The sequence below is a fragment of the Polyodon spathula genome, chromosome 3 (assembly GCF_017654505.1).
Source record: "Polyodon spathula isolate WHYD16114869_AA chromosome 3, ASM1765450v1, whole genome shotgun sequence".
NCBI classification, from domain to species: domain Eukaryota; kingdom Metazoa; phylum Chordata; class Actinopteri; order Acipenseriformes; family Polyodontidae; genus Polyodon; species Polyodon spathula.
In genome coordinates, this window is record NC_054536.1 from 3,293,149 (window position 1) to 3,307,667 (window position 14,519).

The following is a 14,519-nucleotide window of genomic DNA, read 5'->3' on the forward strand; positions in this document are numbered from 1 at the left end:
TCTGATGACAGTTTGAAGAAAGCAGCTTTTATGTAGTGCTCAGCCCATCTTTGCAGTGTCTTGTAAATGCAATTGTTGACTTAAATATACAAGCAAGGGCCAGTCAGTCCATGTAGAGGCAGCAGTTTGATTGTATACTCAATTGAATCTTTAACTAATAAATTGTTCCGCACCTTTGTCTGAAGCAAGAAGGCAGAGGTCTGTGATTCCTCACAAGAACGCACAAGCCTCTTAAAAGTGCAAGGGCTTCGTACCTATGAGTCAAGAGGATTTGTTGACTTAGAAGCCTGACAACGTTCATCATTGGTTTGTTACTTCTGCCATCTGGGCTACTGAGCCTTCCTTTAAATCAGATCAAAGTTGAAAGCTTTTAAAATGATACACAAACCACAATGTGACAAATAGCATGCCTTGTTTGACACAGCAAACAAGAAATTACTTTCATCAGCCTAAGAAAGGAATTTGTTAAGATCCTGTGTGTTTTTAAAGGTAGTTTCTCTCCGAACCCAGGAAAGTAGCTGCTTTATCTCACATGCAAGGAATGAGCACCTTTGCATTGACCAAATAAAATGAAAAATGTCAACACATTTCTGCAGTCCTCTTCTTTTCAAATGACACCCTTGTGAATAATCTCCTACCTGTAATTAGGATTTATTTAGTAGGTTCTGTAACCCATGGTTGACCTTTTCTACACATACACAGATGAGAATGTCAAAGTCAATATTTACTTTATATATGTCAAACAAATCCAATTGATCACTAAAAAAGTAGTGAATTGGATAACTGCCCATATAAGAGATACCATTTTTTGATGTACTTTTACTTACTATTACATACAGAATTTACCTGATTTTTGTGACATGCTTCTTTTTAGGTTTCCCTCAAGATTCTCCTTGTGATTAAATTGACTGCTACTAATCAAACCTGAAAGACATAAACAAAATGATCTATTCATAAAAGTCAATTACTCTGTTATACAGAATTACCCTTCATTTAAACAAATGACTAGTGGCAATTGTATTACCTAGGTTTCATTGCAAACCATTGCAAAACTATAACATGGTTCCTGTACAAACACCCTGGGAAGCTGTACATAGAGAATACTGTAAGGGGTGCTGATATTTATTCCACTACACTACACTGCTATAATGAAACAGTACAGAGCTCACTTTATTGTGACATACTTTCTGTTTGATACAAACTGTCTGACGCAACGACATTTCAGCTAGCAGTATCACATCAATATCAGGGTCTACTATAACTACACTGTACAACTACAACAAACTAAAAAGAGCTAAACAACTCGTTAATCAAAATAAGCTTAGATTGACTGAATAGAACCTGGAAGTGAGTTCCAAAGTGAAGAAGCTTGAGAACAAGATGCCCTCTCACCATAGTTCTGGGATGGAGGTTTTACAATTCCCAAAAGACACTTAATAACATCTCAGGGTAAAGATCGGTTTGAAAGGGATAAGTAATTCACGCAAATAGGCAGGACCAGACCCACGGATAGCTTTAGAAGCGAGGAGAACCTTTTAAATTCAATACGCTGTTTCACTGTAAGTCACTGTAGTGCCCTAAAAAGTACAGGACAGGAACTGGCATCTAAAACAATCTATTCATTGACACATCTGTGAATCCAGCAAGCAAAGAATGAAATGATCCCCCCAAGTATAACAATTTAAAAAAGTATATCTTTGATCAATATTTACTACTGTATACCCTCCCTCTATCTGTAATCAAACTGTATCTGCATAAATACAACCCCTTTACCACATACGACTCATCTACAACATTTAGCAAAAACTCACTGCAGCAATAGCCGTCTACATCACCAGTATGAATATTACACTTACAGTCAATTATTGTATCCAAAAAAAAAGTCTTGTGAATAATTCTTGTACAGTCTTTATGGACATGCCAACATGTTTCAGTCCTATTATAATTAATATCATTTGTCTGAAAAAAACATTACAAATAATTTAAAGTAATTTGTTAATGGGTGTAGAGCGATGCCACAAAGCCCCAAGGCACCAGTTATTTGAAGAGATTTGTAAAAAAATACAAGGGCTGAACACATGAAGACAGCCGGGGTGACCATGAATAAACTTTACTGCTCAACATATTCAATGTTCATCACTTCTTTGACTGTTGAGCAAGCATCAGGTGACAAGTCTACTGAAGTTTTGCTTTAACACAGATTTTGGAAGAAACACTTAGGATATAAGAACTAATTAAATCTGTAGAAGAGGGGGGGGGTAGGTACATATTTCTTCAGATTTGATTAAAGCAGATACTCTTGTGCAAGTGAAGAAAGAGTTCAAACGATGACATAAATTTCTCTGAGACATGTAGAAGCTATTAAGCAAGCCCAGCAGAATGTATGTATTCATTAATTAAAACAGGGCAGGGACAGGTCCTCTAGTAGAATGGGTCAGTTACTGGACATGGTTTGTATGATGGTTAGGTTTAGTTTTACAGGGTTTGTTTCAGGGTATGAGTCAGACAGGCAGGGCCGGCGTCAGGGGGGTGGGGTGCAAGGGACGCAACTGCACCCGGGCCCAGCCCCGAGTGTCTTTTTTTCTGAGCCCACTTTAGTGGCTAAACGTAAAAATATATAGAGGCACCATCTGATCTACTGGGATTAGAAAAATAAACTGTAGCAAGGGAGTATTGGCGGGCTGTCAATCAAAACACAAATCCTCAAATCAGAGCCAACAGATTGTCTCTGGCAATAGGTCAGTGTTGTTAAGGTTACGTGATTGCTCTGCAGGCAGATGTGATACAGCAGCTAAAAATTTGTTAAGTGTGTTCATTTTCTCTTAAGAGTTGTATTGAGTGCATTTGTACTATGGGCTAAGTTTTGCAAAGCAGACGTGTTTTTTTTTTTTATAGAAACATTTTCATACTAACTGTTGTAATTGACAACATGGATTTATTAACCCAATTCATGCCCGTGATACGTCTTTGTGACTAATTTGAAGCTATTAAAATGTTTCAAGTTTGACTAAATCACGTTAATTAAACAGATTAATCTTGTTACAATTGGTTTATTTAAATGTCATCTTAAAATAATGATAGAATATGTTTTATTGGACATTTTTTGATCGATTCAGATTCTGCTGCTGCTGTATTTATTTTTGGAAGGTTTTCTTTAGGTTGTGCTGCAGCTGCTGCATGCTTTTCATTTTTTTTAGGGGTATCTACTTCACAGTCTTGCACCAGGGCCCAGTAAATCCCAGCATTGGCACTGGACTTAGGTTGGGGTTAGGTCTTTCAATCCAGAATGGAAGAGTTCCTGGGATACAGTTAGGATTTGCATGACAGGTAAAACAGGGTGAAGTTGTGGTAAGAGTTAGTAAACTGTTAGGGTTAGTACTGTTGATCTGTCCAATCAGAATGTAGGTTTACACGGACAGGATCAGGGTTATAGCTCAAGTTACAGTTAGGGTTTATTTAAAGATTAAGTTAATGCTGTAACTCTGTTTTTTTATTGAGATTTTAAATTAGCACACAGTGCCACCAGGTGGATACATGTTGTACCTTCAGCAGAGATCCTAAATGTTACATGAATTCCTGTCATAGGAATAAATGCTGAGGATTTCTATGCAGTATTCACTGGAATAAAGGAGCTGTCATGCACACGTTACTTTTGATCTTACATCTTTACATCAGTTACTTCCCCACAACGCTGACATAACTGTTCATATCTAATAAGAATGACTGTACTGGAATAAATCACATGATCAATCAGGTAAGCTGGATGAAGATCTGATAGTGTCAAGCAATTATTTCACTGATTAGCTACATTGACATAGCATGTCTGTTCATTTCTTTACCCTTGAAAGCTAGAAGTGCAATGTCTTGGAACGTGCTGAGCAGCAGTGGTAAGTGATTTCAAGGTAGCAGGTCACGTAGGCAGACATTTAGATTTGCCACGCATTCATACAGAAAAATTATTCCTACACAGCACCCCTTACTGTGGATGTTACAATGTCTCAAATTCGGTTATCTGAGATTTAGCTCCTGATGCCTTACCAACCATTTCCTAGTGCAGACCTACCAAGGCTCCCTCATGTGGAAAAAGACAAGAATTCACAGTGCAATTCAATGGTATTTCAAATGTCACTCCAACTCTTGTTTTTTTTTTTAATAAAACCAGGCTTTTGATGCCTCGACCACTGACCTATGCTGACTAACATACCCGGTTTTAGTTGTTAATTTCAATGTGAGTAAATTCAGATTCGATATACTGTATTCCTGAGCAAAAAGATGGACATCTAAATTAGGGTTTTGTGTACAAACATGATTCCATGTGTCTGACTTTTATATGTTAAAATAATGCTTAAATGAACTCCTTTTAAAGAACAAAGCCTTTAACTGGAAATCTGTTGTAGGTTTTGCTGTATATACACTCATTGTTTTCCCTGTAGGCCAACCCAGAAACTACACTGGTTGTAAATCAGTGCTTGTTAAACTATGGGGTCTGTTACACTAAGGCTTGTATTACACAAAGCTACAGTAGTTAATTTCTTCCTATTGTAGCCTATTCTAACCACTTTAGTAGTGTAACTACATGAGCTCCAAATATTATAAGCCAATTAATCCCATTAACCTCTCTCCTGCGAATGACTCACTCGATAAGGGGAATTAGTGAAATCAGACACATAACACAAAATAAACACGTTACAAAAGAAACACGTGTAACTAGCAGAAGAAACTGAAGGACCTCCATTGATTTAGAATACTATTTAATATCTTAGACCAGAACGCTGAGCGTCAGCAATTCCTTCAATGTTTTACTGAACAGCTTTAACAATGCTGAGTGTTGGTTAAAAAAACAACCTTGATTTAAAATAGCTTCCAACATTAACAAAGGGATTGAAAATGACATTGTTTGATACTGTTCTCTGCTGAAATCTTGTTTCTCACCATTCAGAGTGTAGAAATCAGGCCTTTCCCAGTCAAACCCGAAACACCAATCCTCAAAAAAACATTTATTTATGTGTCCATCTCAATGTATCTATTCTGTACTGTGAAAAATGTACCAAGCCATCCAGATTCACTAGCTTGTAAAATGTTTCGAAATCCACATAATGCAAAAGAACACTGATCTCTTTTTATATGTAAATACACAGTGCCACAAACCACTGATCTAGAGGTGGGTTAAATACTGTGTGCATGAAAAGGAATTCAAATGAAAATGCCAACAAGCTTCTTTAAATAAATCCTAGCATATCCTCAATAGAGACAAGAACCCCGTTCAACACAGTGGAAGAATACAACACGAGACAGCAGGGCAATGGCTTTGACGTCAGAGACACGGTATCTCAGACAGGGGAGGAAACTTTGGGTTCAGAAGTGGAGGGCACAGTTTCTGTAGCTGGGGCATCTAGAAATAGCATTAAAAAGAAACATTCTTTCATTCAGACTGGCACTCCCTCTAAATCCAAAATATTTTTATAGTATTCAGACCATTGCTAAATACTTTTTTTTTTTTTTTAATGTACAATTTACTTTTATTGCAGGCATAATTTATCATGAAAAAAAAATATATCAGACAGTCACATTAGTGGAACACACTTCTAAGTTTGCTATAATGAATCGCTTTCATACTTAAAATACATTTTGAAAGAGTTTATTTTACAGTCTGGGAGTGATTTCCCTGTCTCATTCCATGTCACCACAAACACCAATAGAACAGAATTACCGAAGAGGGCATTCAGTTTAATGTGCTTGAAAAGCAATGACGTACATAATACAAAAAAATATATATATATATATACTATTAATCACAGCTAAATATGTGTAGAACATTTTAAACATCTGACAGCATCAGCAGAAAGCAATTATGAAAGCAATTGAGCATATAATAATGCATGTCAGCTATGTAGGTATGTAAGCTATCACTCATGAGCAGAACTGATTGCAATACGTATCTGAAAGAGGCTCCACATTCAAATTCTGCAGCAACGCTACCATTTCAGCTCTTCATTTCTTCTGGATGGAAAACAATATTTGTGTTAAGAGCTACTAAAATGTATTGCACTGAAGCTTTTTAGGAAGCCAGTAAGTCTGTGCATGTTAAATAATAGGGAAACATTAGAGAGCAGGTGTGCCGCAGATTACACTTCTACATTTAGTTTTAATTGTGATTTCAAAAGAACAATAAGCATGCTTACATTTGTAATAACGCCTTAAACCCAGAAACCCACGGACCGTGCCTGCAGTAACCTGATTCCAGGATGTGAACCTGTGACATTTCAAATATTGCTTTTAAAAGAGAGAGAAAGGTGCTGTGCAGGATGTCAGAGAGTTACATGTTTAATTACTCTTGTTACATTCCTGTTAGTTATATGATCTTACATGAAAAGAAGCATGTGCTGCAGTGAGATCGGCGCATGTCATGTTATTCAAATCCAACATCCACGTAACCCTGATATCAGTACAAAGGCCCCAAGAGATAAACACTGTCAACCCAAGCTGAACCTACCTAATTCTTTGCAGACTATGCTTGATGCTTTGGCAAATGAACGATCTTCCAACATCTTGTAACTCCAAGTGTGCTCAGGATGCACACCTTAATGATGATTAGAGAATCTGGGGGCCAGTTTCACAAAGCACTGCTAGCACTTAGCAGGCTGCTAGCAAGCTGTCTTATTTTTACCTGTTTCAAAACACAATATGTTAAGGTAGCATGTTAAAGCTTCTCAGCAAATCTGTGTGATTCAAAGGCACATGTTATTTTCTATTTGTTTAAATAGAAGTGAATTGGATTTAGCAGACTGCTACCTAGAATTGCTTTGGGAAATTAGCCTCATTATTGTAATATAAGGGAATGAAATTAGAAGTGAGTGAATCACAGACCCTGTGCACCGCAAGCGAGTGTCTTAACCACTATGCAAAACTGAAGGGTCAACTCCATCTGTGGTTTTAGAGTTTTTAACCTCATCTCACTGACATAACAGGACAGAATCCGTAATGGCAATGTGTTACACAACACTGCCCATTACAGAGACATCCCTAGAACTGCTTAAATAAAATTAAAAAAACAGCTGCATAGGAATCACAGATCGTGCTGTACCTTGGTAAACTGCACCATCAACAAGGGACAAGGGTAAGTGAATGCAAAATAGTAGTATTATAACAAACACTGGAGTCATTTTTATTACTATTTTGTTTTGTTTTATCAGTGTTTACTGATTTAAAATGTAAAATATGAAACCCTAATCATAATATTGTTATTGCAAAACTGAAACATTTAGCACTATCCACAAACTTGTCCAAACATTTTCCTTTCCTACCTGTATTTACCCAAGTTGTTCAATGTTTAACTTTGCCTTAGGTCAAGAGGTGGAAAAGTGCCCATAACTTGCAATCTTCTATCATTAAGATCAAAGTCAATGATTTATGTTGCTCAGTTTTCTGTTAAACTAAACTTAATTGCACAGTCTAGACTATCATATTGTATTTGAGCACATAAAAACAAATGTTAGTTTTGTAAAACTACACACAACTATATTGGGTAATAGTCACCGTTTGTAAAGGGTAAATATCTTACTGCAAATGGCAACTTGAGTGTCTTTGGATAAATAATTATTATTAGTTTATTTGGCAGGTGCCTTTATCCACAAAACGTTCTCATTGTACCCTCCTACTTCTCAATATTGTATAGCTGACACAAGCAGAACCCTTCTAAGCTGCATACAGACCGTAAAGATTAAGAAACCTGGTTGTGTAAGACCTTGCTTTATTGTCAACCAAAATATTGAGAAGAACGCAAGTGTAATTGTTTTCCAGTTAGCTGTAGCAAGTAAATACTTCCCTTTTGCTTGTCAAGGCTGGTTAATGCTTCAGTCTTGTGATCACTGGAAGAGGAGCGCCAGACAGTCCCCTGACCAAAGAGGCTGGTAAGCACCCTCAGCAATGCTCATATAAAGTATGAACCAGTATCTAGAGGTTCATTTTCACCATCAAGTGTCCGTCTTGCCCTTTTCTCGCACTGCATCCCATGGCTTTGCAAGCATTCAGATTCACAGAATCACAGCATTTCTCTCTCTGTATGTAAAGCCCTAGTTTGAGGCAACGTTGCTGTATCCAACCCCAATACTCTCCAGGAGTGCTATGCAGTCTCCTGAAACCTAGTCCCAAGCCACAAAGTGGCTTTGTGTTCCCTCAGCTTAAGAGAGATTGAATTGCCATGCTTCTTCTGACTAACATATTTCTAACGTACCAGACTGAGGATGGAAGAGTACAATATTACTGACTGTGATGGGATCTGCCTACCCTTATACACCATCTCCAATTCAGTTGTTTGGAGCTTCTGTGTGCATGCCTGAAGTAGAATTATTAGGTTTAAGTGAATAGCCAAACAAGGTGGCATGCTTTTTAGTCTTTAACTTTAATTGTTAGCTTTTATTTTCCTTTCACTGAATAGTTTTGCACTTTGGATAAAATACTAGGGGAGTTAATCGAGTGTTTCCCGATTTTTAAACGTTTAGCATTTCTCTTTAAAGTGTAATAATTGTCAGAGATATGCATGTCAAATACAGAGGGCTGCTGTAGTATTTACACATCATGATGTGTGCTAGGTTATATTTAGAATAAGTATTTTCTTTATACATATAAATGCTGTGTACATGCATGTTATGGTATAGCATGAACAAGTAACAGCACTAATGTAGGGCTTTTCCTGGGGACTTTTTTGATTGATTGGTTGGTTAGTTACAACATTTCCCAGTATGTTAAAGTTTAGATGTTTAAACGAGTTAAATCTTAAAGTTTAAACATTCGGGGCATTAAAAGTAACGTGACATCCCTGGTAACCCTTAATGAATGTCTCCCTCTAAGCGTCCCGACATTCTGGCTTTTTTATGACTCCATAATGAAACCAGAACAAACCTTTTCAGATTCTTTACCTTTTAAATATATTCACCTATCACACCCTTCCACACCAGTTCCCTTGACCTTTTTCAAACAACAATAACGTTCTATCAAACAGACAGCTGCTCTTTCAAAACCAATTGCAGCTGTTTTTTTGTTATCGCCATTGAAAATAATTGGGGTGAAAAATACATTATAGCACTTATCATTTTTCAACTGTACTGCGCTGAAAATGTTGTCACATCAATTATGTAATCAATAATGCTGCCTCTTTGCAATTGCACACACATTTATTCCAAAGTACTAAAATGTAATTACCTTAATGTTTACTTCCACAGTGCCGTCCTTCAGAGACAGTTCAATACCTTAGAACCCTGCACACGCTCTTGCAGTCATTTCCACACTGTTACAGTGCTTTTATACAGTCAAAATAAAGAGGAAGCTCATATTGCAATTAATAAAATTAACATAGCTAATAAATAATTCTATGAATCTTTTGGGCACTGCATCATCTATGCAGGTCTCAATTCAATAAAAACAAAGGGCCAAATTGAAGTTTTATAACTAATAAATAACATATATGATTCAAATCCAGTCATTAAGACCACTTATAAGTAAGACTGATGCAATTTAAGCAGGATTTGAGGGATATTGCATGTGAGCTCAGGTAGCAGGGCGGAGGCTGGGTGCGAACCGGCAACCCTGCACACTCCAAGAGAGTGTCTGAACCACATTGCAAAAGAGCCGGGCTCGTCTGCATTCCTGGTGTTTTAACATCATCTCATCTCACTGACAGGAAGGGGCAGAATCTCTAAAGGGCAGTGCATCACACAACACTGCCTGTTACTCTTAGGATACATTAAAAAAAATCCTTGACAAGTTTGAAATATCTGTTCTAATAGTGCTTCAAAATATTCTTTAAAAATAAACACTAAATATTTTTATTACAATATATTATTTGAACTCCCAAACATGTACTAGGCTAATCAAAACAACCCTACCTGCCAACAATAATATAAGTTTTATTGAAGTCATTATAATCCTTTTTGCTTCTTTTTTTTTTTTTTTTTTTTTTTTTTTTTTACTGAAATGAAGGGTGATTAATGGATTGCCATACAAATGAAATCCACAATTATTCAATTTCAAAAGAAAGAATGGTTCTAAAATTAGAATAATTATGTGGTCAGTGGTGCGTCGGTTTTAATAGATTATGGTTCCAAAATTCCTGCAAAGAGCAAAGTGTTTGCATGTTGTTGATCGTTCAGTCACTGGATAGCAATGAAATGGTGTTACAATTACAGACATGTTAATGTTAATACTGTAGTATTAAGGAATCCATTCAGAGTGTATTTATTCTATAGCTACCACATCTGGCAGCCCTACAAAGAAAAAGATTCAAAACTAATGAAACGGTGTTTCTCCTTTCAAATGAGACCACCACACAATAGATGACAAGTACAGTATATAGCACAGGCAGTATTCAGTGTGGTTTCAGAGTTCAGTTGTTTGTAGCCTAAATTAACAGCTGGCTTAATTTTGAGCTTGGTGTTATATTTTTTTATAATGAGTGATGGGGTTCCCATAGTGCACAGGAAGTATTCCTTTACAATACAGCTATATTTCAAATGTTCATGTTTGAGGTATAGGGTTAAGCGGTTAATGATAATGGATGGATGGATGGATGTTTGAGGTATAGTACAGAGGACAATGACTCTCAGCCGAGTTGTACAATAGAAATCTTTACATTTGCAAACAAAGCAACAGCTGCAAAGTAGGAGGTTTCTGTTAATTCTTTTTCAAGGAAGTATGATTTGTTGAATAATGGTTAGGTGAAAAGCTATACAACTGAAAAGAGAAGAAAAAAGGCTTTCATATTATATTAAATTCCCATAATTATGTCAATACCCATGCAGTTCTAAATGTGGACTGTCATTCTTTTTATCAGTCCTAAAAGAACAGGAATTGCAATGTATTTTATTAGTAGCCTATCCCCTAATATCACTCCAATTTAAAAAAAAAAAAATATATATATATATATATATATATATATATATATATATATATATATATATATATATATATATATATATAGTTCAAACCGCCTCAGAAAAAAAAAATAATATATATATATATAAACCGCCTATATAATATAAATAAAACTAACAGGTAGAATAGAGTACATTATGCACAGGTTGATGCAAAGCAGCCTCTCTCTCTCTCTCTCTCTCTCTCTCTCTCTCTCTCTGGTTCTGGAGTCGCCTGCAGTTTTGCCTGCAACACATTTGTTGCCTAGCAACCGTAAACACTTCCTGGTCGAAGATGCAGTGTTGAAGGTTAGTTCTCTTTTATTGACTTTGCTGCTTCAGTTTTCAGTTTCATGCTATAGTATCATGATTTAGCTTAGAATGACTTGTTTGGGGAGTTTATAGTGAACACACAGAAATAACGTAAGTAAGTGTCTAGTTGAAAATGATGGTGGTTTATCATATCAACCTCATTTTACAAATACAAAGTCGTGTTTGCTATACATGTACGTGGCAGACCCTTGTTGTTATGTTAAATTAGACGAGACATACAATGCATGATCTTCATCATATATTATATGCACTAGCTATTTCCTTAATCACACCGTGTAACAATTTTTTTTTTTTTTTTTTTTTGATCCTGGGTAGTAAGTGTTATTTCCTAATTGCTTATGACTCAAAAGTATAGAAAATGGCTATTATTCGCCACAAACTTTGCTTTTGTGACCAGTGATATTTCAAAATATCACTATTTCCAATGGGAAAACGGGCAAATGTGTGTCTTTTCGTTCACATAAAGTCAGAAAAAACAACATATGAATCCAAATTAACACAGTATAATCGTAAATCTCGAAAAACTACTCACTTATAAATCTTTTGTAGTCATTTTGTATTACTTTAGTACAAATACATGTTAATTTGGATTCATATGTTGTTTTTTTATGACTTTATGTGAACGAAAAGACACACATTTGCCCGTTTTCCCATTGGAAATAGTGATATTTTGAAATATCACTGCCCTGGTCACAAAAGCAAAGTTAGTGGGGAATAATAGCCATTTTCTATACTTTTGATGCATAAGCAATTAGGAAATAACACTTACTACCCAGGAACAAAAATTGTGTTATTTCTTTCACAATATTTAATGACATATTTAGTGACATTGTCCATTTATATTCTGAACATAAAAGAAAGAAAAATGTTAAACTGTGTTACAAAGAAACCTGCTTGTTATGGGATGTTATTATATTAGGAGAAGCATCACAGTTTATGTTTGTGATAAGTTAAGATGTACAGCTGACCGTGTCTCTTATGGTGTTTTTACTGTATGTCTTCTGGTGAGTATTTTGTTTCGGAAAGCGCACTGCAAATCGACGTTGAGCGGTTCTGTCATGCAAAGTGCAAAACTATAGAGATGTAAAAGTGGCAAACTTGTTTAATGTGTCCGTTTCTACAGTACACTGTTACAGGGCTGTAAAGCTCAACCTTTTTTGTGTATATAAATTGCCCCCTGTTGAAGATATCCCAGAATTACATTTATACACAAGATAAGATGTAACTGTGATTGGTTAATTTCTCATACGTGATTTGTAATTGTGTTTAAAAATCTTACTATGTTTGAATACTGCATCTCCCCCATATCCTGACAATCAACACTTTAGAGTGTTATTTTAATAATTAAAATAAAATAAAGGCACATAGATAGGTAACAGAGTAATTTATACTGATGCACAAAATAAACGCAACACTCAGGTCTAATGGATTGAATCAAATATTTTAAACATAGGTATCAAACAAAATCACAGAAAATGTGAACAAAAGTACAGATCAAAGAATCATGATAAGTTTTCAGTATGAAATGTGAAGCACTGTCAAAATGAAAAGAATGTTGCCTCAAGGACTTCAATGTGTCGGTGAGCAGTAAGGTTGCCCTCAATCTGTGCCAAAGGTGTTCTTGTGTTAAAGGAGATTCCTCCCCACATCATCACACTTCCACCACCCCACCGGTTGGCTTGAACAACACACCACATGGCCCTGGGCCGGTGTGGTGACCCTCTGCCTTCCAGGACGTGGCCTGTCCCTCACAGAGCCGGTTTCCTGGTTTCTCTGGACTAGTCTGCTGATTGTTGAAACAGAACATCACATTCTTCAGGCAGCTTCTCTCACAGACAGACTGCCTTCAATCATGCAAATAGCAACCAGACAATCTTCATAACTCAAGTGGGGCATGGTCGTATCTTTTGCTGTTCTTACGTTAATTAAAATCATGTCTTTTCGAATGGCTTTTTATATAGATTCTTAATTAACTCGTTTGGGCAATTTTAACTCAAATCAAATACCAAACACTGAGCACCTAGCATTTTTTTTTTTTATGAAATCACATGACTTGAGATCAGTATTTTGTTATCCCAAAATAATACTACTCAAACAATCAACACATCTATCTGCTCACTATTTAAAATGTAAATACCATTATGTATGTGCCCATTGAGCTATTGATGTAAAACTTAGACTGTTGCATTTTCATTGTGCATCAGTATATTTACCTCTGTGGAAATATTTTAAAAATGGGACACAGATTGCCCATGAATTGACTTTATAGGTAATCTGTGGCCCATTTAAAAAAACAAAATACTATTTGAAAGATAAGCAAGCTGAAGTACAGCCTCTTTGGAGACTTTTGGGAGTACAGCACCAAACTGTGAAATCCTTCAAGCCTTTAATGTCCTTGAATTAACCGCACAGCTTGTTTTATACTGAATAAAAGAATTACCAACATGTGGTATTTGGGAAACAAAAAAATAAACCACATGCTATCTAACAGATATTATGTGGTCTGGCAACATGTTTCTAGATAGTTTTTCCTAATTATTGTAAGACATAGGCCTATAAGTAATACTGTATTTAAGAAGTGTTCTAAATTCAGTACTGTGCAAACATTTTACTCTCCATTAAATTGAAATGACTACATCTGATTACATTTTTTTTTATCATTGTTATAATTAAGCTTGCGTTACAGTAATACCTCCACGTTTACAAAAGCTCAAGTTATCTTCTCATTTGCAAGCAAAAAGGAAGTAGGACTCTTCAACTGGTGTCAAGATCTTACAAGAACCAAGGAATTCAGTTTTCCAAGAGGTCTTAACATCAGCAGGAGCCAGTCATCAGTCTTCAGTGTGATACCAAAGAGGAAATAACAAAAGCCAGTGGGACTAATTCCAGAAGAGGGGGTTGTTTCTATAAACCAATACAATGTGGTATCAGGCTGGTACAATGCAGGTGCACAATACACTGTATGGGGGTTTCTATATACAGTTGATCACACTACTTTATCATATTGCCTGTCATTTTCCAACCACACCTAAACACCTGTCGTATTAGCTGCCCTATAAATGCGAGAGGTAGATCACAGTTTTTTTTTTGTACAGTTCAATGCGTTTGCTGTGCTCACTGTCTTTGCTTGACCAAGTTTTTAAAATGGTTTAGTTTACCACAGTATTTGTATTACTTATATTGAGGTTTTCCACACTATTTCCAAAGTAGCTCCTAAACATGCAGTTTCGCACGAGTCGGTAGTTCTCTTTTAAACTATCTGGGTAAAATTATCCCTTT

At 36.1% G+C, this 14,519-nt stretch overlaps 1 protein-coding gene across 1 annotated transcript in view; it reads right to left on the reverse strand.

Annotated features, from left to right (window-relative positions):
• Positions 1–14,519, reverse strand: part of LOC121310307 (limb region 1 protein homolog) — a 139,215-nt gene that overhangs the window by 48,849 nt on the left and 75,847 nt on the right. The window contains exon 16 of the mRNA XM_041243569.1: positions 847–924. Within this exon, the coding sequence (XP_041099503.1) occupies positions 847–924 (78 nt within the window). The remainder of the gene's footprint in view (positions 1–846; positions 925–14,519) is intronic.